This window comes from Malaclemys terrapin, chromosome 3 (assembly GCF_027887155.1).
Source record: "Malaclemys terrapin pileata isolate rMalTer1 chromosome 3, rMalTer1.hap1, whole genome shotgun sequence".
In the NCBI taxonomy this organism is placed as follows: Eukaryota; Metazoa; Chordata; order Testudines; family Emydidae; genus Malaclemys; species Malaclemys terrapin.
Genome location: NC_071507.1, coordinates 168237325 through 168263594, shown reverse-complemented (window position 1 = coordinate 168263594; position 26270 = coordinate 168237325). Strand labels below are relative to the sequence as shown.

General features: G+C 42.2%; 1 protein-coding gene across 4 annotated transcripts in view; it reads left to right on the top strand.

Annotated features, from left to right (window-relative positions):
- Nucleotides 1-24431, top strand: part of ARHGEF10 (Rho guanine nucleotide exchange factor 10) — a 166557-nt gene extending 142126 nt beyond the window's left edge. For all 4 annotated transcript variants that reach the window (XM_054023863.1, XM_054023861.1, XM_054023864.1 and 1 more), the window contains 3 exons: nucleotides 3654-3828; nucleotides 16120-16239; nucleotides 20968-24431. In XM_054023863.1, the coding sequence (XP_053879838.1) occupies nucleotides 3654-3828; nucleotides 16120-16239; nucleotides 20968-21482 (810 nt within the window). In that variant the 3' untranslated portion in view covers nucleotides 21483-24431. The remainder of the gene's footprint in view (nucleotides 1-3653; nucleotides 3829-16119; nucleotides 16240-20967) is intronic.
- Nucleotides 24432-26270: the final 1839 nt, after the last annotated feature.

Here is a 26270-nt window from a genome sequence, read left to right as displayed (position 1 = left end):
CAAGCATGAAAATAGGAATAATAAGAGAAGATAGACAGTATTCTCCTCTGTTACACTGATGTGGGTCTGGAGTAATTCTGTTGACATAAGTGGCATTACATTTGTCAGGTATGTTGTCAAGTAATATGATAGTGACTGAAAGAAAGGATGACCCATTGGTTAGGACAATAGTAGAGGAGTTGGGAGACCCAGTTTCAATTCCCTGTTCTCTCCCACAGACTTCCTGAATGACTCTGGGCAAGTCACTTAGACTATCTGTGGCTCAGTTTCCCATCTGTAAAATGGGGATAATAAAACTTCCCTACCTCACAGGGGTGTTAATGAGGATATTTTAAATTGTGAGATGCCTAGATACTATGGTGATGGGGCCCATAAAAGTACCTAAGATGGACTGAGAGAAGAATTTGGCCTGATGTGAGTGGTCTTTGAGAAAGGTGTGGATTAGATGCTGACACTAAATGACCAGAATGTAATACTATCTGGTTAAGAAACATAAACAGGGAATGTTTATTTTTAAAATGTGAGAATAAAATTGAGTGTCTCTCAGAATTGTGAGACATAGAACAGCTCTATACTCTTAAATCCTTGAGGCTGAATCCATGCAGGGGAGGTATTTGTCATTTATGCATTACAGGGATTCTTTATCGTATACGAACAGCTCTGTACACTCCAGTAAGCAGCCTGCTTGCACAACATATAAAAATAGGGTGACCAGATGACCAGATGACAAGATATTGGAACACATGGGGGGAGCAGCCACAGGCTCACTCCCCCTCCCCCCTACCCTCCCCCACACCCCACTGGAGCCATGGGGGAAGGGGGATACAAAGCCTGAGGAAGACGCGGGCTGGGGGCGCAGGGCCCTGGCTCCGGCTGCATCCCCACCACAGGTCGGGGGCTCATGGCCCCCACTCCAGCCCTCCTGCAAGCCGCCAGTTGGGGGCGCATGGCCCTGGCCCCTGCCATAAGCACACGGCCCCAGCTCCCGCCCGCAGCCCTGCCGCGGGCACAGGGCCCCAGTCACAGCCCCGCTGCTTGCCTGGGGGATGGTTCCCACCCACTGGGAAACACCTGTCAGGTTCCTCTGGCTCCTAAGATCAGCGGCGGCCAGCAGGGTCTCCACTCCACGTGCTGCGCCTGCCACAAGCACTGGCTCCAGCTGCCAGGGTCAGGGGCAGCCAAGGTGAGGGTCTGCGCCCTGTTCGCACCCATAGCTCCCATTGGCCGCGATGGAGCCAGTGCTTGTGGTAGGTGCAGCATGCAGAGTCCCCCTCTGGCCGCCCCTGTGCCTCGGGGCTGCAGGGTCCTGCAGCCCGCCGTTTCCTGAGAGCCGCCCCAAATAAGTACTGCTGGGACCCGAGGTGAGTGCTCACCAGTGTACTCCTCCAGCCCCGAGCCAAAATATCGGGACAAATGGCATCCTGACCGTACATCGGTCGGGACACTGGACAAACAACTAAATATCAGGACAGTCCCGATTTTATCAGGCTGTCTGGTCACCCTATGTAAAAAACAACAACAATCTGTTATTTCAAAGACGAGTCACTTATAATGGTGAAGAGGAAACAAGTTCCAAATGTTATGGCCAAACTTTGCTTTTACTGATTGAAGGGCTTCAGTTACATATAAGAGTTCTCTCTCATACCTTAAAGACAGGACACAGATAGGGTCCTGCCTCATAATGGAAACCTTGCTGGAGCTAGAAGAGAGTTCTTGTAATTGGTCAGAGTGGTTACTTATTTCAGGAGTAATCCCTATGTGACTCCAGATTAAAGTGGCCATGCATAATTTGAACAGTAATTATATACTCTAGTAAACAAATTATCTCAGTTAAACTAGCTCTCCAGCATTCTGATGAATTTAAGAGTGACATGGGCTTTCAGCATACTCCTGTGAACACACTGCGCAGGGTCTTGCCTTCAAAGGAAGATGAGAGCACTCACTACTCTGGCAAGAGGCACCCATCATCTTAAAGGACCAGGCTCATAAATTACCAACATTTATAAAGCTCATACCTTAAACAAAAAGAAAGCAATAATACTACATAAGACTTACCTATTCATATATGTAATTGAGCAAGTAATGATGCCTTTAGAGCCTTAAATAATATACTTTTTAAAGATCAATTTATCCCTAATCTCATTGTCCATTTTACTGAGTAGAAACAGAATTAAATAAAGACCAGAAAGAAAATCCTTGATATTATTAATAGTATTTTATCTCTTTGGTAAAGAAACAAAAATGGAGTTCCCCACTGAACCCTCCCAGGGCTCTAGGATTTTAATCCTGTTTCACCTTCTCCTCCATATTGGGTATCTCTAAAGCAGGGGAGATTCAGAGTGACTTTTCCACATAATGAAATGACTGGCAATGTTAAATTTGACCCATCTTAATGTGTCCTTTTGTTCAGATATCCTTATCTGAGGGAGGTCAGAATTTTCTCAGTGACAACAAAATCTACGGGGACATTTTGTTACGTATTTTTATGATTAGGTGCTAGGTTATGTTATAGCGACCAATCTTACACTAATAAGCTATTCCCTGCTATATATATTTAGGGCCATGAAAGACTGAGGCCATATTTTCAGGGTTGGTGTTTATGTACATCATGATGATATTCAGAACTTAAAATTGTTCTTTCAAAAGAAAGTTAATTGAATGGTTTGTTCAAAGAGAAGTTTAAAATAGGAGAGATTATTCATAGGGACTGTCTTTTAGTTATGTCTTTGTAGAGCACCTAGTGCAGGGGGCCCTAGTTCATGACTAGGGCTCCTAAGCTCATTGGTAATACAAATAAAAATAACTATTAATAATTACACCAATAATGGTTGGATCACTGGAGAGAGATGCTCATTATGGTCACCATTTGGCAGATTATTAATGCCACTGTGTGAAGTATGAAAGAGATTGAGATGAAGGAATTAGCAAGGGATGTGTGTGGAGATACCTTGGCCCTTCAAAATGACTGGGAGTCTTTTCCCATTTACTGGGTAAAATGGTGGGCAGGCACAGAAACCCAATCCCAAGGGGATTCAAGGCAACTGAAACTACTAGCAGAAAGCAAAATCTCACCCAGGAAAGTTAAAAATGCACCAGAAGTTACTGTGACTGATTCATGCTCACTGCAGTGAAGTTGTGTTCTGCCTTCCAAGTGAGTGTTTGTCTGTACATTCCACCCAAACCCAGGCCATGTTTACACTAGGGAGTCTTACAAAATACCCTACTGGTGGGTGCTCTACTGCAGATTTAATTAACATGATGGCAAAAATAAGTCCAGTCTCAGGAGACTTGTCTGTACTTGTGTTCCCATTGGAGCTACGATACAGAAATGCAGAATTCCTGTTAAGTAACAACTGTTATCAAATTCTAAATTCCCAGGATGTAATCAGATGAGCATCTATAAAACTTTAGTGGCGAGAGCTTGGGATTCCCTCCTTAATAGTTATGCAGTTTTTTCCAAAACAAGTGGCAATGCAAACTAACACCGTATATGCAGCGGAGTCAGGACTTGCTCTTAGTGGAGCAAAGGGATCAGGCAACCTGGCACTCTACACAGAGAATAAAAGCACATTTCCTACTCTGAGAAGTTCATAAGTACAAATGAATGCTCTGTCATCGGTGCATCTATTATAGATCCTTTGTCTTCTTTGTAGCGCCATTTTGAAGCTCATCAAGAAGAAGGGATGGTGATCTCACACATGGCTGTTGCAGGAGTGGGAATCTGGATTGCCTTCACATCTGGATCTACACTCCGCCTATTCCACACTGAGACACTGAAACACCTCCAGGACATTAACATTGCCACTCCTGTTCACAATATGTTGTCAGGTAACTGCATTCTACACTCATGTTTTTGTTTTGGCTGAGTCACCCCCTTTTTATTCTGCTACAGTATCTCATAGATGTGGGCCTGAACTAGAACCCTAGTTTCATACTTTTAACTGTATCTAGATGTCAGCTGTGCAGCTTGAGTCTCTCTCTCTTGAATAGTTGGGTAGTCTGTATGTCAGATTGTGAGACACTATGAGAGTTAACAGAAAGACAATCTTTTAAGAAACTAAAGAGCAGGATTCATATATTTCAGTTCACCGTCTGCTCTTCAGAGCAGGGTATGCAGTTAATTCCCTCCATATCTACCATCCCCATTACAAGACATAGAGAAAATAGTAAATCGCATATAGGAGGCCAGTTGGGGGCTCCAATTTTGTCCTGTTTTGTAGTACTGTTGAAGAATAGATTAACAAGATTTGTTGGGAAGAGCCAATTCAGCTTTTGTAAAGGGAAATCATGCCTCACCAATCTATTAGAATTCTGTGAGTGGAACAACAAACATATGGACCAGATTCAGAGTGGTAGCCATGTTAATCTGTATCCACAAAAAGAATGAGGAGTACTTGTGGCACCTCCTCGTTCTTTTTTTTTTATGGACAAGAGAAATCCAGTGGATATAGTGTACTTGGACTTTCAGAGAGCCTTTGACAATGTCCCTCACCAAAGGCTCTTAAGCAAAGTAAACTGTCATGGGATAAGAGGGAAGATCCTCTGTTGGATGAGTAACTGGTTAAAAGACAGGAAACAAAGGGTAGGAATAAAAGGTCAGTTTTCAGAATGGAGAGAAGTAAATAGTGGTGTCCCTCAGGGGTCTGTACTGGGACCAGTCCTGTTCATCATATTCATAAATGATCGGAGGAAAAGGGGTAAGCAGTCAGGTGGCAAAATTTGCAGACGATACAAAACTACTCAAGATAGTTAAGTCCAAAGCAGACTGCAAAGAGTTACAAAGGGATCTCACAAAACAGTGTGATTGGGCAACAGAATGGCAGATGAAATTAAATGTTGATAAATGCAAAGTAATTCACATTGGAAAACATAATCCCAAATATACATAAAAATGATGGGGTCTAAATAAGCTATTGACACTTAAGAAAGAAACCATGGAGTCATTGTGTATAGTTCTCTGAAAACATCTATTCATTGTGCAGCAGCAGTCAAAATAAAACTAGCAGAATGTTAGGAACCATTAAGAAAGAGATATATAACAAGACAGAAAATATAATACCTCTATATAAATCCATAGTACACCCATACCTTGAATGATGCATGCAGTTCTGGTTACCCCAAAAAAGTTATATTAGAATCCGGGGTGCTGAGAGCCATTGAAACAAACCCTGTATGTGATGGAAACCACTTCAAGCCAGGGAATGCTGCTGCATCCCCAGCACCCCTAGCTCCACCTATGATTTGAATTGGAAAAGGTATAGAAAGGGACAACAAAAATGACTAGCAGTATGGAGTAGCTTCCATATGAGGAGATATTAAAAAGATTGGGACTTTTCAGCTTGCATAAAAGACCACTAAGAGAGGATATGCAGCAGTGCAAGTACAGTGGCACGGTACCCCGTACCAGCAAGATATTTATAGCTGGTATGGCGTACCGGAAAGATACTCCTCTGGAGTGGCTGTAATGCCCTCAGCCCTGCCCCGCCCCCCTGCCCTTCCATGGAGCTGCGTCTTCTCCGTCCGTACAGCAGCAGCCCCGCCAGAGCACAGGGCTGGGTGGACAGGGATGGGGGCGGTACAGCCACCAGAGAGCTGCCAGCGTTCTGCTCCTTTCCTCGCTGTGGTTCCCAGCGACTGTCATAGGCAGGATATCAGGCTAGGACTGTTGGTCTTTTGCAATATCATAGAACTGGAAGGGACCTTTGAGGTTTCTAGTCCAGTCCCGTGCACTTATGGCAGGACTAGGTATTATCTAGACCATCCCTGACAGGTGTTTGTCTAACCTGCTCTTAAAAATCTTCAATGATGGAGATTCCACAACCTCCCTAGGCAATTTATTCCAGTGCTTAACCACCCGGACAGTTAGGAAGTTTTTCCTAATGTCCAAACTAAACCTCCCTTGCTGCAGTTTAAGCCCATTGCTTCTTGTCCTATCCTCAGAGGTTAAGAAGAACAATTTTCCTCCCTCCTCCTTGTAACAACCTTTTATGCCCAATGAACAGCTAGGGATTCCCCTGATGTAAGGGAATCCCAGGATGGCATAAAGCCACTGGCTGCCAGGTGCCTGGCACAGGGGCTGTTACAAATTGGCAGGCTAGCACAGCCCCAAGTCTGCTCAAATATATACCAGGAACTCACTTGCCCTGGGAATTGAGGGACTACAATGGTGAGTGGCTTACAGACGACTTCGACCCACCACACAGGATTCCTGTGCTGAGCTTGACTGCACTTGAGACTCAGGATTAATTTTCTTGTTAGAACTGAATAGTTGATAGCACAATAAATTATACTATTACTTATGTCACTGTACATTCAATCTTTTCCTACAATAGGATATAAATAATAAAATCAATGCTGAAATAGCCCACTTGATAAATTCTCAAAATAGAATAGCTTTTGCCCATATTTCAAAAGGGTACATGTAAAAGTATATGTATTCACATGCACAAGTTACACACAGGCATCCTAATTTGTGTGTGTCCATTGCACTATATCTGGGCCTCGAGTGACTGAAAGCAAAAATGCATTTTTGCATGCATCTCTTTCCAAATTTGGGCAATTAGTTAGAGATTACTTTTCCTAATACTTTTTGGTTATAACTTGATGATGTCCCACTGCACACTGTGAAATGCAAAAGCAGCATTGCACAGAGAACATCTACTCTTTATTTAACAGGTTGCTAGAATTACAGATAATCCTTAATCATAATTTCATTAAAGGTAGCTATTCTCTTTTCTTACAATGACATCTTGGCATCTAATCCTATTCTGAAAATAATTATTTGTAATATAACGATTGTTTTTTTGCTGTAACAATTAAAGTGGCAACCCAGTTTAGTTTTTTTAAAAACACACATGTAATTGTTTTACTACAGAAAATAAAAGATTGAAGACCTTACTCCAAATGTTTTTTTGTTTATGTAGGTTTCTTTCTATTACCCTATGGGATTAATTTAATGTGTTAAAGCATGTGCTCACATTCACAGCTACCAACAGTAAAGTTTGTAGACAATAGCAAAATAATAGTTTTAAAGCAGAGAATGCATGAGTTAGGAATAAGAAATGTGACCTCTGTATTGACTATAGAAATGCTTCAAGGGTCTAGGATTCCTGAAAAGAAAGAGGGGAACTGGTTTTGGAAACAGGGTTGGCAATTTAACAGGGAAAAACTAGTTTAGGACAGGGCACTGGTAAATAAACTGGGAAAAATAAAATAATTACCAGAATATACTAGTGACAATTATTGGGAAATATTTAGCAGTTTGATAATAGTTTTTTAGCATATATAATAGTTAAATAATATTGAAAACTGAAATATGAGTCATGATATGTGAAAGTTCCTTGAGAAAATACTGAACTAAAATGTGTAGACATTTCGATGTTCAGTATTATATTACATATATTAATATTACGCCTACTGCGGCTTTACTTTTTATTTGTACAACCCTAAATTAATTTCCAAATCTCCAACCTTATGTAATCACAATTTGAATACGTAACTACAATGAAGTGTAATGTGGTGTGCGCTAATGAAACAGTTTTTAAAACAGAAAATGCCTTGAACTGGAATTGGTAGTTTTTCCCATGGCAGTAAAAAACATGATTTTATCTGATAAAAAACACCTCTGGTATGCATGACATCCCCTTTTGGAAAGTAAGCAGGAGGAGGTTTTGACACAAGGGGTTGGAAGAGACAAGGGGAGTCTTTTGCTGGGAACGTGGAAGGAAGCAAAGGGGAGAGACTCCCACTTAGGAAGGACAGTGGGAGCCTCAGAAGTGCCAGGAAAAGGAAAAGCAATGGGAAGGAGGGAAACAATTAGAATAGGGTTGCCAACTTTCTAATTGCACAAAACCGAACACTGTAGTCCCGCCCCTATCCTGAGACCATGCCCCACCCCTGCTCGCTAAATTCCCCCTCCCTCGATGCCTCACTCTCCCCCACCCTCACTCACTTTTACTGGGCTGGGGGAAGGGGTTGGGGCATGGAAGGGGGGAAGGGCTCTAATAGAGGTGCGGGCTCCAGGGTGGGGCTGAGGATGAGGAGTTTGAGGAGCAGGAGGGGGCTCCAGGCTGTGGATTGGGGAGGGATTTGGTGTTTGGGATTGGGAGGGGGCTGTGGGCTGTGGCAGGGGGTTGGGGTGCAGGAGGGGGTACAGGCTCTGGGCTGGGGGTGCAGGCTCTGGGGTGGGCTCGGGGATGAGGCGTTTGGAGTGCAGGAGGGAACTCTAGGTTTGGGGGGGCTCAGGGCTGTGGCAGGGGGTTAGGGCTCAGGGTTGGTGTGTGGGCTTACCTCGGCGGCTCCCAGTCAGTGGTGCAGGGGAGCTAAGGCAGGCTCCCTGCCTGTCCTGGCACAGCGCTGCGCCCAGGAAGCGGCCAGCAGGTCCGGCTCCTAGGTGGGGGGGCTAGGAGGCTCCGTATGCTGCTCTTGCCCACAGGCACCATCACCCCAACTCCCATTTGCCGTGGTTCCCAGCCAGTGGGATTGTGGAGCCAGTGCTTGGGGCAGGCACAGCACGCGGTGTCCTGTGCTCCCCCCCACTGCCTAGGAGCCGGACCTGCTGGTGTCTTTTTGACCGGGGCATTCTGGTCGAAAACAGGACACCTGGCAACCCTAACTTAGAAAGGATTGTTCAGGAGAGGCTGGACATGAACTGGCTGTAAGGAGGAGGGAGGAAATGGCAGAGCTGGCCATGATGGAAGGGGAAGCGTCTATCAGGAGATTGACATCTCCTCAATTATTCACATTTCATTAAGTGTTTGGAAACAATTATTGGCCAAAGTAGAGTATCAGAATTTAGCCTGCAATATGGCTGCATGCCTCTCTGCAGTGGAATTTAGGCTCATGCCTGTTTTTCATTTATTTCCAGTCCGTCTCCTTGTCAAAGTTCTCCAAGTCCAAAATGTTTCAATGGTATTAAAAGATATGGTTTCATTTTTCTTTCCAAATCTCCCTATTTGTACCTAAGGATGATATTCAGATCACTTGCACCCATGTGCCCCAAATGCAGCTTAGCCCAGCACCGGGGAAGGGGGTGGGGGGGGGGAGGGTCAGCGTGCTGCTTTGATTTGAACAATGATCAGTTTTTTGGCACTGAAAGTATTTTTTTCCTTAAACAGAATAGTGTATAAAATTTTAGATTTAAAAAATAAATCCCTTTCTTACCTACTTATCGTCTCACCCTACCTACTATATATTGCATTCGCTTCAAAATAAAGCTCCACTGTAAATGGTGTCATTAGTATCTCTTCGTTTTTACAGTGCTCTATTAAGAGTCTATTCTAAATTGTATGTAACTCCCACACTGAAGACTGGTTACTGAATTTTCTTCTTGCTCTGTGTTTAAATGGGCCATTCCATTTAATTTGTCCTATTTGTGCAAAAGGATGAGGATCAGCATAAACAGAAGATTAACACTAAGTTAATATTTCCTACAGTGGTGCAAAGAAAGTGTTGAATTCCTTGTTGAAAATGTTTGTTCTCTATGAGTGTAATGAAAAAAAAGTCATCTTGAAAATATTTAGTTTAAGCTGTCATTGCCATGGTAATAAAATAGGCTGATGTAATTGATGTAATTGACCAACATTTTCCTGTAAAAGAGTTTTGGCTATTTTTAATATCCTCTTGTGTAATTCTCAAAACTTTAGGGGTTTTTCTTTTCTTTCAAAAACCTCTCCTGTGAGTCAAAGGTTTTTTTAAGAGTGGAAATTGTGCAGAAAAAATGCTACAATAGTGTCCATTTGAAACATGAAATGCATTCCAGTTATTCAGTAGCAGTTCTTGGATCTCTGAGCATGATCCCACAACATTGTAACCAAAAAGGTTAAAAGAGAGAGAAGTAGGTGGTTTGCATAATAAATTTGCTCAGAGCCTTTTACAATTAAAAACGAAAACAGCCAAAGACCACATCAGACGGTGTGTAATATACTGGACGCTAAAAAGGAGTGGTGTGAAATGACTGCATGTTTAGAAGTCTTGTATTGTAACGTATTGTGCTGAGAAATGCTTAGGGGTGTGTGGGCATTTGATTCATGCTGTCCATCCAGGGCTCGGATGTGTGCTGCAAGGGAATGTTTGTATTTTAAATGGAACAACCCAGTTAATTGTATGCAGTTTGACAGAGGCTCATTAACATAGAGTGAGTAAAAGCTCACGGTTTATTGAACTCAGAGATGAGAAGAACAGGGGGAAGAAGTTAGTCTAAAAATCCTCCTAATGTGCAAGAGAATGTTTGCTACAGGAAGAATAGACCCAATGTCATGACAAGTCTATCAAGAATCTGGACTCCTTGGATCAGATTCTCAGCACACGAAGGGACCATAAAACCAGCTTAACTCAGGGATTTGCTGTGATTCTGCTCTTCTTTACCTCAGTAGATCCATTGCGGTTAATGGAATTACATTTACTGTAGAATCAGTGTGAGTGAGAGGAAAATTATAATCCTTTTATCTGTCTCCTACTGCTCCAGGAGGGAAAGGTCACTTTGAATTATATGGCTCTGCTGAAGTTACACAACACAAAGTAATTTAGCATTAGGTTTTCACAATTTTATTGCCATGTGAACACAGCTTTCAATGTCCCGGCCTGCCTTCCCTGCCACAAAGAATGTTCCTGTTCTACCTTGGGAAAGGTAACATTGCAACCTACTGCAGAGTGCACGGTAAGACAAGAGTGAAACGTGGAGGAAATGGCAGAGGAAAGGATTGTCTTCCTAATAACTGCAAGCTGGCAGAGTTGAATAATAAAAAAGCAGACATAGCCCATAACAAACATGAACCGATAATGTCATTGTGTTTTTCTCTATCTGATACATTGTCAGGGAGGCATCTGATGGCTTCTGCTTGGGGAGGTAGTGCCAGGGGAGAGGAGATCTGTAGTGGAAGGCAGTTACTCCCATGATCTTGGGAGTTCCTGAATACTGCCATTTATGGGCTGGATATTGGTTGTATTCTGGCCCTTTAGACTACTTATGTGACTCAAAAGGAACAGGAATCGGCCAGCTGAGAGTTCCTCTGGTGCGAGAGAGTTCTCAGTTGGTGTTGAATGAGCGCCCCCACGCTTCAGCTCCAGAGGGGAAGTGGCCTGAGCATGCTCCAATCTAACTATGTTCAGTGGGTGCAATGTTTAAACATGTAGTCAGCTGCCATAAATTAGAGCAGTTCCTAGATTACTCTGATTTATCCAGGGCCTCAGTGCAAACATAGACTGGTCCTGGGAATCAGGGAACTATAAAGGGCCTCCTGATGGATCTCTTTCTCTGCTGCTGGGCCTATGTTTTTAATGCAACGGAATGTATGGGAGTGGATTAGGTTGCAGGAGATGAAATGGGTGAGGGATCTAATGGGGGGGCCTGGTGTGAGGAAAAGATGAAGCTGAGAGAACTGTCAGTTTCTAGAATACTGGAAAGTTTAAACATAGCAATTGTTTTAATCGCAAGATACCAGCAAACACAAGGGGTTAGAACCCAGTATCTTCAGCTCAGTACACCCTGCTACCACTATAGCCAAAGGACCAACCCCTTTAGCTGGTAACAGAAGAGGTCTAGTAGCCTTTGTAGAAAAGACACTAGGTGTGGCATGAGCATACACCTCTTGCCAATATGTTATATATGTTGCCTTTGAGGGCAAACTTGTGCCCAATATATTTGGTCCACAGTTCAAATAGGCAACTTTGCAACAACCCCTGTCACAATTCATATAGTCTACTTAAGGCATGTATACCATGCTTCCTTGTTCACTAGGTTTTTTTAAAGTAGTACTAATTAATAGTCATACTATACACATGCCACATTTTTATTAACTAGATTGTATTTTTTTCATGATCACACATTTTATTTTTCAGTAAAGAACACTGATATTTAAATATCCTCAAACCAAACAATTTCCCAGGTGTTTTTAAAATTTGTAATGCAGTCTGTCCTTTGAGAGAGATTCTGCTGACCCTGAACTATCTGATTTCTTTGTGCTTATGGATGATGACAAGTTACCTATCTAACAAAGGGGTAGTTTCCGTTCTTTATCCTCTAACATTACGAATGTGTTTCCTGGAAACTGATGAGAAAGAGAGACAAAGAAAAAACATTTTCTCATTTCCTCTCTATAGAAAATAAAGTACACTCATTTGTAGTTAATAAACCCTCATCGCTGTTAAAGGGTTTTTTTATCAAGTTGCCGTCCTACAAAAGAGTAAAAAGAGGGAAAGCTGGGAGGGTAGTCTGATACAATAAACAGCACTGTAGGGTTTTTAGGCAGTTTAATTTGCAGGTTGGGCCAGATCCTGCAGCAGAATCTGTGCAGGTGCATCCCTGCATAGAACTGACTGCAGAGGGCTCTGTGTAGGGGCAAAAGTTTCACTTACACATATCCAGTTGCAGGACCAGAGTCAAAAGCTGATACCTGAGGAAGATCTAGATGGAGGCTTGAACCTGAAAAAAATAGAATAAATGAGCCTGCTCAATTAAGCATGTCCATAAGTCTTCCCAGGATCAGGGTCTTATTAAGTTTACTAGTTTAACAATTCCACTAAGTATTAGTCCAATTTCATCTGAAAGATTTCATTTAATACAGGAATACTAATATTTAGCTTTTATATTTATCACCTTCTCTTGAAGACTGTAATGGTGAATATCTTGTTGTTGTTATTTTTAGATAGAACACATTAAATTAATCAGGGGCCATTGCTTGTTTGCATTTGTTTCCCCCTGGGATAAAATAAACAAACTTTAAAAGTCACAGATTTGCACACCATAGCAAGATTACAAATCTTATTTTGCAAACAACAATTAAACCTTTTTATGAGTGGTTTTATTTGTCATCACACATTACTATAAGTTATGTCAAAAATACGTATTCACATGCAGATGTTTCCTGCTTTCCCAAGATTTCAAAGCAAGCACTTTTCCTTTTGACCTCACTTTTAGTGGTTCATGCATAAGGTTGTGTTCTATATATAGGACTCTATTCTGCCTGCAAATCACATACTATTTTCACATGTGGAAATAATAATGTTACTTCACAGGTGCAAATTACCAGTTGGAATTTGCTTCAAGGCTAAAGTGTGAAGACAGGCATTGAGATTTTTTCCCCAGTGTTGAACACCCTAAAAGGCATTGCAGATATTAGATATATGAAGATCCCATTACTGCAGTGCTTAGATAGGTAAAACTACCACTGGAGTTTTGCCTGCTTAAGAACAGTAGGATTGGACCCAAAGATGTTATATATTTAGGAACATTAGCTTGTTTGCATTATGGATGAGCTAAACCACAAAATTTGGCTCTTGAAAACCCCCAAATTCAGAGGTGTTTGGAACCAAGGATTTGGTTCATTTTGGTCTATTAAGATATTTGCTAAATTTGGAAATCTGGAATCAGTTGTGTATTTTGAGATCTTCTCAAGTTCAGAGATAACTAGAAATGATTTTGGTTTGTGCCCATCCCAAACTAAGCCTAATGAAATTGTGCAATTGAGAAAATCATAATTAGTATATAGAAATATCTGCATAATATCTGAGTATGAAAGGCAACCTAATATTAGAAGATGTGAGTTTGGTTTGGTGGGTACCATGTATAATACTTACTGTTCTTTGCTTAGTAGGTTCTTTGTTTCAACAAGGAAATGTATTGGTTTATTAATGTGTTTTTATTTGCCTTCACTTTCACAAACAGAGCAAGGCTGTAGCCTCTGGCATCATTCTGGGATATGATGATTTTTTTCTCTGATAGGTGTCTTCCATTCTCCATTTTCATCCAGCTGCAATCACTTTAATGCCATCTACCCTCTGACTGTAAGGGTAGAATTTTCAGTCTCCTTCAAGTCTGTCCCTCTGATCAGCTGTGAAAGGAGCACACTTGCATACTCCCCTTTGGAAACCTAACACATCTCCTCATTTATATTTCAGTTAAAAATATTAAGCTTTCACAAGACACATAATAATTTACTTGTAGACATAGAACTTTAATTGTATGCTAAGATGACTTCTTATTGTTTGCTATACCAGAGAGAGGAAGGGAGAAAGAGAAAAACTAATATTGTGGATTTTTTCATTATGCCTGATTTATATTTGTAAGTAGATTTGACTAGCACTGTTAGATGTTGCTTTATAAGACCATACTGTTTCTCTCACATGCTTTTTGATGACTGTTTTGTCTCTTTTATCCTTACACATTCTAACATCCTTTTTTCTCTCCAGTGCTTTTGCTTTCCAATGCTCTCCAGGCTTTCAATTAATTAATCAAAATCTTCTGTCCCCTGTTTATTTTTTAATGCAGTGGTTCTCAAACTTTTTTTTTTTTTTTTGCAGACCACTTAATGATCTTTCCAAATGTTGTTTGTACCGTTAGCTAACTATGGTAAAGCACTTTGGATAAAAGCGCTATATTAAAAAAAACCTTAATAATAATTAATGTTTTTTTGGTTTTACAAATAAAAGCACATAATTCATATTTTAATACCAGTAGTCTTACCTTTCTAAGGTGATGGATGTGCCCTCTCTACCCTGCCACAGCAGCCCCTGAGCTGGGGCTGGGAAGGAGGGCCATCTCTCCCTGGCAGCCATAGCCCTGGAGCTGGGGAAAGTCGTCTTTTTCTCTGGCTGCTGAAGCCCTGCATGTCCCAAATTCCCCCACCCCGTCTTCTCACCCCACTGTCCCCTCACACCTACCCCCTATTCCCCCCAAGGCCACCACCTCACCTTACATGTGCGTTTTCTCCAGGGTCCAGGCACCTAATTAGTGGAGCCATGCCTGCGCGGCTCCACTAATTAGGTGGGTGGCCCTTCATTCTCTCATGTCTGGCCGCCCAGGCGCACATCTTAGAGGGAACAATCTGTAGACCACCTGATGGAGCTCGCGGACCACTGGTTTGAGAACCTCTGGTTTAATGAATAAATCTGAAGCCATTTTGCTCTGACATGCATTCTTACTCCAGATAGCTGAAAAATCCATTCTATTACTTTACAAAAGAGATACAAGTTATAAGGACCAGCAAGAAAGGGAACATTGAAGAAATGACACCATAGAGGAAACTTTTTACATTGTCAAATGTCAAATAATGAAATGTAATTCAATCCTGATATTCTAATTATTATTTTCTATCCCTTTCTATATGTAACCTAGCCTTTTTATTTATTTGTTTATTTATTTTACCACAACTCCACACTGAGCAGAGGTTTTCATTGAACTGTCCACAATGAAGATCTAGTCTTTCTTCCTAAGTGGTTACAGTTAATGTGGAACCTAGCAATATGTATAAATAGTTTACATTATTCCTTTCCATGTGCATTATTTTACATTTGTCAATGCTGAATTTCATCAGCATCATGCTGTCCATTCACCTAATGTTATTAGGTCTCTTTGGAGTTCTCCACAATCTTTTCTAGTAATGGCCATACTAAAAAATGTCATGTCCTCTGCAGATTTTGCCGTCTCACTCTTCACTGCTGTGCCAGAACCTCACTGAATATATAAATCAATACTTAACCTAATATGGAGTTTTGGGGGAACCAGGCCACCACTTTAGTCCATCTCTTTGTTTCTGTCTCTTAGCCAGTTTCTAATTCAGGACATAACGTCACCTCTTGTCACAGAACTACTTAGTTTCCATTCATGAGGGAGGCTGTTAAAGACTTTTTGAAAGTCCATGTGCATTGAATCAATCAGTTATATTTTTTCTCCCTCAAAGGCTACGAGGATTTTGAGCAATCCCAAAATACACCAAGCTGTTACAGAAAAGTAGAAAAATATGCAGTTATGCTCATGAAATATGGACAGTGTTGAGTCTTGAACACAATGTAACACTGTAGCCTTGTATAATTCTGTTTTGTATTATATAGTATTATATATTGTAGTGTTGCGACGAAGAATATGTAAAAGTAACCTGTTTGTAGAAGTAATATATAGCTGCTTTCAGCAGCATTTCAAAAGTAATTTCATTTCATGTGGGTTATATGGCATGCAGGTAAAGTTTCAAGGCCTTGCGTCAGCAAAATATTTAAGCTTCTGTTTAAATGTTTTGCTGAATCAGAGCCCATAACAATGTAATTCTGTGCAGTTTACTGTAGGTTTCCTTTACAAAATCAAAGGTTATGTCCGTTAAATAATGCAGCTCTCTCTGAATTTCACAGGACACCGTGTTTCTGTGACCAGTCTGCTGGTGTGCCATGGATTATTGTTAGTTGGAACAAATCTGGGTATTATAGTAGCACTACCAGTGCCTCGTTTGCAAGGAATTCCAAAAGTAACGGGTGAGTAAAATTTTTCATATATTTTTGTATGCTGGTATGCTGAAGACTGGATTTGCAGTACATTAGTCAATAAATCAAGTAAATATGTAAAATTTTGTGTATTGTATGGACATGGTTTGAGCTTTTTTATGAGTATTTGTTGATCCTACTTAGTTTTATAGTATATCTGTAACATATTTCTATTGTCTTCTGTTATTTTTGCTTTATTAAATCAGCGTCCATGACTACAACTGTTGTTGTTCTTTTGAGGCAGAGTGGGATGGAGATTAGTTCTTCAAGCCATGTATTATGGAGGGAAGAAACCTCTGTGTCTAAGATTGAACAGCCTTTCCACTGTAAAGAGAAATGTTGTTCTCCTCTACAATTTTTTGGAAATGTTATACCAGAAAGCAAATTGGCATGTCAAAGGAGAGTCAAGGGGGTATTTATTTCCAAATTTGGAGAGAAATGGCATACTGGATTTGGAGAGATGGGTATTGAAAGTTCAGTGTTTTTCCTGATTGGTTATTTTTGTGACATGATCACTTCATAACATTGAGGTTTTGAAGTGTAAAATTTGACTTATTGGTTAGCTTTTGACAACTATAGCATTTGGGGGCCTGCTGAAGTGATAAGGCACCTTATTTTGGTAGTTATTCATTTCTGAGATAGAAACATCAGAACTCTGCCAACATTTTGGAAACATTTCAATTCTGCTCTTAACTACCATAATAAAGCAAGGTTCAAAAAGGTGTGCTGGATGTGGCATAGGTGAAGCTACAGTTTGGTTTCAGAACTTCACCTAGAATTTCTGAGTTGTGGAGGGAAGCAGGAAGACCTTATAAGCCAAGCAGCTTATATCTAGTTTCCATAATAAACTTTTTAAAACCAAAACTCCTGTAACTTTACAAAAATAAAAATAAGATTGACTACTATTCAGAAAAATAACAATATGTATCAATAACTTAAGAGAAGACAACATTATGTTTTTAATTGGCAAACCTAAAAACATTAATGTTTAGGAGAAACTTTAAAAATAGATGGATTGTATGGATATCATAGTTGAAGTCATAAAAAAAATCTTTAACTTTTAACCTCCCATTTCCACTTTGGTTATTTTGTCTGAACTGTAATTCTTAAATTTATTTTGGGATTGAGAGTTTTTCTATGGACCTTAGGAGGTCCAAAGCTCCAGGCATATTAAATTTGGAGAAAATATACTTTTATAGTTTGCAGGTTGAGTATCAGGAATGTGAATCTCAGAGCACCAATTTTTATAATTGCCTCACTTCATATGTGTGTCTCTAATAGCAATTGTGATAGTTCATCATTCCACCTTGCACTTACTATATAAGGGCTTGTCTGCACAGTGGGGAAATGCACTTTACATAGGGTTGCCAGGCGTCTGGTTTTCAACCGAAACATGTGGTCGAAAAGGGACCCTGGCAGCTCCGGTCAGCACCCGTGACTGGGCCATTAAAAGTCCGGTTGGCAGCGCAGCAGGGCTAAGGCAGGCTCCCTGCCTGCCCTGGCTTCGCTCAGTGCCCGGAAGTGGCCAGCATGTCCCTGCAACCCCGAGGCGCAGGGGCCATCAGGGAAGTTCTGCACGCTGCCCCCGGTGCCAGCTCCACAGCTTCCCATTGGCTGGGAACCGCAGCCAACGAGAGCTGCAGTGACGGCACCTGCAGGCGCGGGCAGCGCACACCGCACAGAGCTTCCTAGCTGCACCTTCGCCTAGGGGCCAGAGCTGGACGTACCAGCCACTTCCAGGAGCAGCGCGGAGCCAGGGCAGGCAGTGAGTCTGCCTTAGCCCCACTGCGCCACTGACTGGGAGCCACCTGAGATAAGCGCTGGCTGGCTGGAGATCACATCGTGAACCCCCTCCCACACTCCAACCCCCTGCCCCAGGTCGGAACACCCTCCTGCATCCTAACTCCCTCCCAGACACTGCACCCCCTCCGGCACCCCACTCCCTGCCCCATTCCAGAGCCCCCTCCCGCACCCTGAACTCCTCATTTCTGGCCCCATCCCAGAGCCTGAACCCCCAGCTGGAGCCCTCACCTTCTCCTGCACTCCAACCCCCTGCCCCAGCCTAGTGAAAATGAGTGCTGGTGGGGGAGAGCAAGTGACTGAGGAAGGGGGGCTGGAGTGAGAGGGGCGGGGCCTCAGAAGGGGCGGGGTAGGGGTGGGGCAAGGGTGTTCAGTTTTGTGCAATTAGAAAGTTGCCAACTCTAGCTTTAGAGGGTGTGATTTCTAAAGCACACCAACATGTTGCGCGTTAATTAGTCCATTCAGTGTTCCATATTATGCTTTAACGTAGTGCTGTTTGAAACGGTACTATGTTAAAGCACACTAGGGAACCTTTACTGCACATCAGTAGCAGAGGTGCTGGAACTATTTGTATAGTGGGGGTGCTGAGAGCCATTGAATCAAACTGTAAACCCTGTATATAATGGAAACCACTTCAAGCCAGGGGTGCAGCAGCACCCCTAGTTCCAGCACCTATGATCAGTAGGGTCTACATGGACCAATTAATGCCCAACACATTAGTGTGCTCTAGAAATCATCCCCCCATGGAATGTATTACCTCACTGTGTAGACAAGCCCTAAGTGATAGAATTTCATGATCACAGCCTAACAATATGTCAAACATGGGAGATAATGCGAAACTTTTTGATGCACGTCTGGTATCTCACTGTATGCAAGTCGCACCAATAGCATGCACATAGGACACCTGTTCTGTTTTCAGCTTGCATCAGGTGAACACATGGTGATGGTTTGGAGTGAACTGAGGTAGTAGTGTTCTCGGGGGTATCCCATGGTCCTTGCTTTCCAGCTGATCTGCATCAGGGTTCTGGGTCTCAGAAAGATCCTGGTTTTCAGGGGACAGCTCCTCTCCAGCATCTTCCCACTGAAGCTGTACTGGACCTTGCTGGTCATCCTCGAGGTGGGGGAGATTGCGGCCAGTGGACTCCACGTGGTGTCTTGAAAAAGTTGTGCTATACTTATGTAGGATCCTGTCTAGTTTATCATAAAATGGACAGGTCATATGGCCCTTGCCAAATTGCCTCCTTCTGTCCCTCGTTTCAATGTACTTACTTCTGAGTGGCTCGCTTTTTATCCAGCACGGGTCAGCATCTCAGTCATGACACCTTGTGGACATCTGCTTGGCAGTGTCTGCAAAAAGGTCTTTATTCTTCTGGCTGGCCACAAAAGTGGCATACACTGACACTTCTCCCCAGATAGTGATGAGATCCAGGGTCTCAGCACATCTCCAAGCAGCTGTGCAAGGCATGTTGTTGGGCTTCTGGAGTGCCATCGCAGTTGTATTGCAAGAATATTGAAACACTCAGTAACGGAGGGGAAGGGGGAGAAATGGACATGCAAATTGGCAAATTCTGGCTCTGCGTCAGCTTTTAAAGAAGCGGGGGGAGGTGGGGGAAATTCCTGGGAACTTGACACCAGAGCATGGGAAGGCACACATGGGAACAGATAGATCAGTAATTGTCTACCCACAAGGCACAGTGGGATAACCATTGGAAGCATGGAGAAAGTGGTGTGCAGCAATTGCGTCCACATGAACAATATAGACCACACTAATTCAATTTGCAGCAAACCCAGCGTTAGTAGCAAATTTTGAGTTAGTGCATGGTGATGGTCTGCATCATGTGTATGCAACCATTTTCAAACAGAATCAGCTTGGTTTGATCTGCTTTAAAAGCCTTGTGTAGACAGGCCCTTAGATGATGTGTGTAGATATGCCAACTCTGTTTCTCTGTACAGCTTACTGATCTGAGATACATCCACCTGTGTCTATTTGGAACCTTTATTTACTATATATGCATTTGTCACAGATTCACATAATCTGTCTATCTTTGGGTATCTCACAACTTTCTCTCATTCCAAATTATGCCTGGTTCTTCCTGAGGCCAATGATCTTGTCTGACATACAGGCACATCTCAGGACCTCATCCCCCCACGCAGGTGGGAGTATGTATGGCAGAATGTTGCATCTTTTCTCCACTCTGAAGAAAGATCCACATATTTTCAAGTTATTAAAGATCATCTGAATTTAGCCCTAGCAATTTGCTTTTGGTGCCAGCTTTTGACTGACAGTTTAAATCCTTCTTTTCTCCTCCAATGTCCCACAGCCTAAATACTTTTTAAAAAAAATTAAATTGAGATTGCTCATTCACCATTTGTCCTGTGAATGCACCACTGCAACTAGAGATCAGCACTTCAGGGCAAATCCTACCCCATCCTCCGTGGGTGTGGAGTGCCCTCCTGCACTGGAATTGATGTGTTTATACTATTCAAGAGGCGAGGAGTAGGATTAACTGAAAACCTTTCATTTTGTTGGGGAGTCTTGGAGAAAGCAGGTAATGTTAAGGTAGTGACAATGCCAGTTAAAACAAGTCAGCTGAGGATTTCTTTACTCTTGCTGTTGTGAAAACAGAGTACAAAAGTATGAACTAAATGTCAACTTACTCTTCATGTCCTGCTTTTAGCAGATTTCTGTTCCAGCCCTAATGCATCTTTAATGTACTTTAGATTTTTTTGTAAATTATTCCATGTTTCATTTCAGTAAATATATGAAGAAGCTGTTACGTGCTGTGTTTCTTTTGACAGGGTTATGCAAGTCTAATTGAAATGATTTGTTGTGAGAATGAACTAGTTGTGGTGTAAAACAGTGATCTAAAATGAGTGAGATTAATATTACATAACCTTTTCATTTTTCTTTGGCTTCAGGAAGGGGAATGGTATCCTATCATGCACATAATGGCCCAGTCAAATTCCTTGTAATGGTTACAGCTGTAAACAAGAAAAACAAAAGCAAATCAAGAAACAGTCTACCTCCTAACTCCGAATCTAAAGAAGATGACCAAAAAAATGTCCTGCACAATGACAGACCAAGCTCTTCCCTAAGTAACACTCATGATACTGCAGTATGGCTAGGTGGTTCAGTAGGATCCATTGCACAAAGAAGTGACATGTCTTCATCTTCTGGGTCCCTAACATTGTCTCATGGGTCAAATTCCCTAGAACGTAGGCCGGAGGACAGCACAATTTATGAGCTCTTGAAGGATCAAAACATCTCACTTAAAAATAAAAGACAGCGATCCAGGAAAATGAAAGCAAGTTCAGTATTAGTCATCTCTGGAGGACAAGGACATAGAAGGGTGAACAAGAAGTCCAAGCAGCAGCGACAGGATGAACTGGTATCTTCTGTGATGGTTTGGCAGATTCCGCTATTAAACATCTAAGTGACTAAAACCATGTTAAATGGTGACTTTTTACAAAGTCATTTGATTTCATTCCTAAACTCTACATTTGTTATGATGCTTTGTCTTTTAAAGGGATTTCTGATGTAATCTTACTACAGTGAATACCAAGGACCAAACCCTGCAGCCATTACTCATGTGAGCAGTCCTGTTGAAGTCAATTGGATTGATCACCTGGGTAAGGGCTGCAAGATAGATTCCTAACCTATTTAGAACATCCTACCTTATTACAATATTGAAAATATTTAGCTGCTGCTGAGGGCTCTGCTACTTAAAATATTGGGGATATATCAGACCCTTTTAAATGGTTTTAGAATCTCCACTTTATTTATATTCAAGTTTATATCTGTCATTATTATGATTCGTAGCACTTAGGAGAGGCAGGGAAGATATACCATTTCACATGCTGTTTTTTGCTTTCTTAAGTCAGCACTTTTTTCAAAAGTGATTCTTGCATGTACTGTACATTTTAACAAAGTAGCAAATATTTTGAGCAATAAATATACTAATAAAGGATAACAGGTTAATTCAGTAATCACTATATAATATAATTCAACAAGAAAGTGTATGGGTTCGACCAAAAAAATTAACAGACAGATAGGCTAATTGTTTTTGTATCTTTCAAAGCAAAAATACATTGTTAATTTCTAATGCTCAATATTATTAAAAAACAATGCTGGAGGGGGAAAAAGTGTGTTAACAGCATTGGAAGATGTGATATCTATCTATATTGTTTACCTTTATTCTTTAGTGGAGGCCCTTGCACATGATGATTTGGGACAAATAGAAAATACAATACAGGTTGAAGATACAAAATAGATGTGCATTCTAACTAACTTCTTGGTGCCAGTGTTGGTAGTGCATTCTGTTTCTGGCAGTGGGGTGTACTTCTAGCATCACGGGTATGTAGAAAATCTGTGTGCCATTTTTAACAATACATAAATTTTAATTCTGTGATAGCAGTGAAGCAATTAAAACATGAAGAGGTACATGGTTACACAGTGAATAAATGCAGGGAATTAATACTGAGTGTAAGATCATCTGAATATATCAATATCTACAGGAAGCGCACATAGTAATGCAAGCATTCATCTGAAATCAATTAATGTGCACTTTAGGCATGACTACAGGCTAAAATCCACTACGTAATGTCGGTACATAGAAGTGTGCTCTAGTGCTCATCTGCAAGCAGCAGGGACATGACCATCTCTCAGCAGTAGTCACCCCTCCTAAGCCTGCCAGAATTTCAGATAAATAGCTTCTTTTCCTAAAATGAATACCGTACTGTAAAGTCAGAGCCAGATTCTCTGCTGCACCCAGTCTTTGCTGATGGTCACGGGGCAAGGAGGGGTCAAATGGATTAACTGGGGGTTTCTCTAGACTACATGAGCTGGTAACTAACCCCAAGAGACTGTCCACCAGCTGAGAATATCTGGATCTTTGCCACCTGCCCATCCACCTTTCTGGCATATCCTGTCTCACCCCCCTTCCATGTCCAGGGCCAGCGTGGAAGAGAACTATTCTGGGGGAATTCTCAACTAGAAAGATCCAGGCATTTTCCAGCCAGTTTATGCCACTCCGGTAGTGCTAAGGGGCCAAACTGCAAGAGGGAACCTGGCCATATATTCTCATTTAACAAGTAGAATTGTATGTTGCCTCATTAAGTGAGAGTGCAGTGGGAATTTTATTAGAATTTAGGGTGCTATAGGTCAAATTATTTTATGGGAGGGAATAGCCACCTCATTGGGTGTGAGAATTAAACAAAGCCTCCAGTTCAGAAAAGGACTGTACTGAAGCATGTTTGTCTTGAATATGGATGCTTTCCTGAACTAGGGGGGGGGATAGCCTGAGTACTAGAAAACATAAAAGAGGCCAGGTAAATCTATGCCTATCAAGCTTCATTTGGATGTTGTAAACTCTACAGCGCATGACCATCAACAGAATGTAAGAGCATAGAATATGAGCAAAACATTTCCTAAAGCAGAATAAATGCCAAATGTTTGCATTGGCTAGAGTCAAGTAAACAACATAAGGTTTTGATTACCTAAATAAAGTGCATATACTTTGGGGCTATTTTTATTCCAGCTTGGAAAAAAGGTTTCCACATACTTCAAATGACGTCCGTCACCTCTGATATAAACTGCTTAATCTCACCAAGCAGTCAGATCTGTGTGGGCAGACCCTTGTGGCAGCGCAGAATCCCACTGACTTCAGTGGAATTCTCCACAAGCATAAAAATCCACCTGTGCAGATCTGACTGCAGGGTCAGGGCCTAAATTCTTATTCTATGCCCATTGCCAACGTATCTGCTTGTTTCATTGGGTGTTGTCCCTTGCTTACTTTATTAAAGTATTAAATTTTGATTAAAATTTAACTTCAGGATAAAAAACAAATGTTGACTGGCTTTTATTCATAAACTATATGTAACCCTTGTCCTTCTGCTTCTCTGCAAAGAGAAGAAACCAGTTCTGATTCCGCACGGTGCCCATGTTTGGAATTCTATTGCCAGGCATGTCTGGCATGAAGGATTGCACCCACAGTTACACAGCTCTTTATTATTGGTAACAGTGGGCTGAGTCCACAAGCCCCCGCCATGTTGAACTGGAATTCCATGCATGGAAGATTTGCAGGATCCGCTACTACAGCTACACAACTATCTATTTTAACATTTTAGGAGACAAACCTCCTAATATGCTAGCCAAAATATACTTTTATTTTGTTTATAAACAGTAGAAACACAGCACAGTCATGCTCCTATGAAAGTCAATGGGAGTTTTGCTACTGACTTCAATAGTAACAGGACTGGGCCCATGATTTAGCTTTCTTTAATTATAACTTTTTGCAACTAAGCACTATATAAGCATTACTAGGATATGAGGCAAAGAGAAGCTTTAGAGCATGTTATAAAACTATACATCAAAGTTCTAGCCAGAGATCAAACTCAATGTCCAATGTTTGCTTTGTGATATACTGCTAACTTGTATTACATTAACACCAAAAGCAAGCCAAAGGTACTTTTACAGTCGATAAGAAAACTTGATAGATACATTTGACTGTGTTGCTAGGTAGGTCAGATTTGGCTTTTAATGTCACTTTAAGATGTGGAAAAAAATTAAGAGGAAAGGGGAAATAGTGTAACCACTACAATACGTTACATGTTATGTTTTTAACAAATAATAGCTATGTTATAGTGTGAGCCATAACTGTGTATTTGTGTCCAAAGTAAACTCAACAAAATGTTTGTTTTAAAAAAAACTGTGAATAAAAAAATTAAACTTCAAAAATATATTTCTTTGTTAATCATTTTACCAATGGAAAACCTGAGGGCTACAATTTGTGGGGTACAGAAATATATATCAAGAATGTGCATTCTTTTCAAATGGATATGTGGAGGGGAAAGTAAGACATATACCTAAGAGACCAAAGAGATATATTTTTGAATTTATTCCAGCTCTACTGACCTAGTCACCACAAAATACACTTTCTGTGGGTGCCAGATACTGAAGGCGCCATGGGCTTTCAAAACTTGACACAGTGTGTCTGGACCCTAATGCTGATCCACAGTAAAATTTCCACCACACTGTCCCCATGGAATAAAATGTCCAAGTCTGCAGAGCATTCGTGACAATGCATAAAAAGTGAAATCCATTAATGAGGGAAATGAGCATGGGGAGGGAGTCAATTCATGTTAACACAGGAAATGAGTTTTCAGAGGCTGCCTGATAATTCTATTGCAGTTAATCAGCCCTAAATGGTAAATGGAGGAGTTCATGATCAGGGCTGGATTAACGCATGGGCTTTAGGGGCTACAGCCCAGGGCCCTAGGCTAAAGGGTGCCCCGGCACAGGAGAGCTCAGGCAGGCTGCTTGCATGATGTGGCCCCATGCCGCTCCCGGAAGCGGCCAGCTGCTGGCACGTCTCTGTGGCCCCTGGCAGGGGGCGGCTCCATGTGCTGCTCCCACCCCCAGTATAGTCCCCACAGCTCCCCCATTGGCCAGGAACTGGCCAGTGGGAACTGCGGGGGCAGTGTTTGTGGTCATGCGAAGCACACGGAGACACGTTGTTCCCCTCCCCTCGGGCATGCAGAGACATGCCAGCAGCCGGACACTTCTGTGAGCGGTGTGGAGCCATGGCATGCAGGCAGGCAGCCAGCCTGAGCCCTGCTGCACTGCCGTCCAGGAGCCGCCTGTGGTAAGTGCCTCCTGGCCAGAGCCTGCACCTCACCACCCCCCCCCGCACCCCTGCCCCGGATCAGAATATCCTCCTGCACCAAACTCCCTCCCAGATCCTGCATGCCCACCTGCACCACAACCCCCTGCCCTAGGGCAGAATCCACTCCTGCACTAAACTCCCTCCCAGAGCCTGCACCCACCACCCTCTCCTGCACCCCAACACTCTGCCCCAGCCTGAAGCCCCCTCCTGCACCCAAACTCCATCCCAGACCCCACACCCCCTCCTGCACCCCAACCCCTGCCCCAGTCAGAATCCACTCCTGCACCAAACTCCCTCCCAGAGCCTGCACCCACCACCCTCTCCTGCACCCCAACACTCTGCCCCAGTCTGGAGCCCCCTCCTGCACCCAAACTCCCTCCCAGACCCTGCACCCAACTCCCTCCCAGACCCCCAACCCCTTGTCCTGGAGCAGAATCCACTCCTGCACCAAACTCCCTCCCAGAGCCCGCACCTCTCACCCTCTCCTGCACCCAACACTCTGCCCCAGTCTGGAGCCCCCTCCTGCACCCAAACTGTCTCCCAGAAAGAAACTAATAT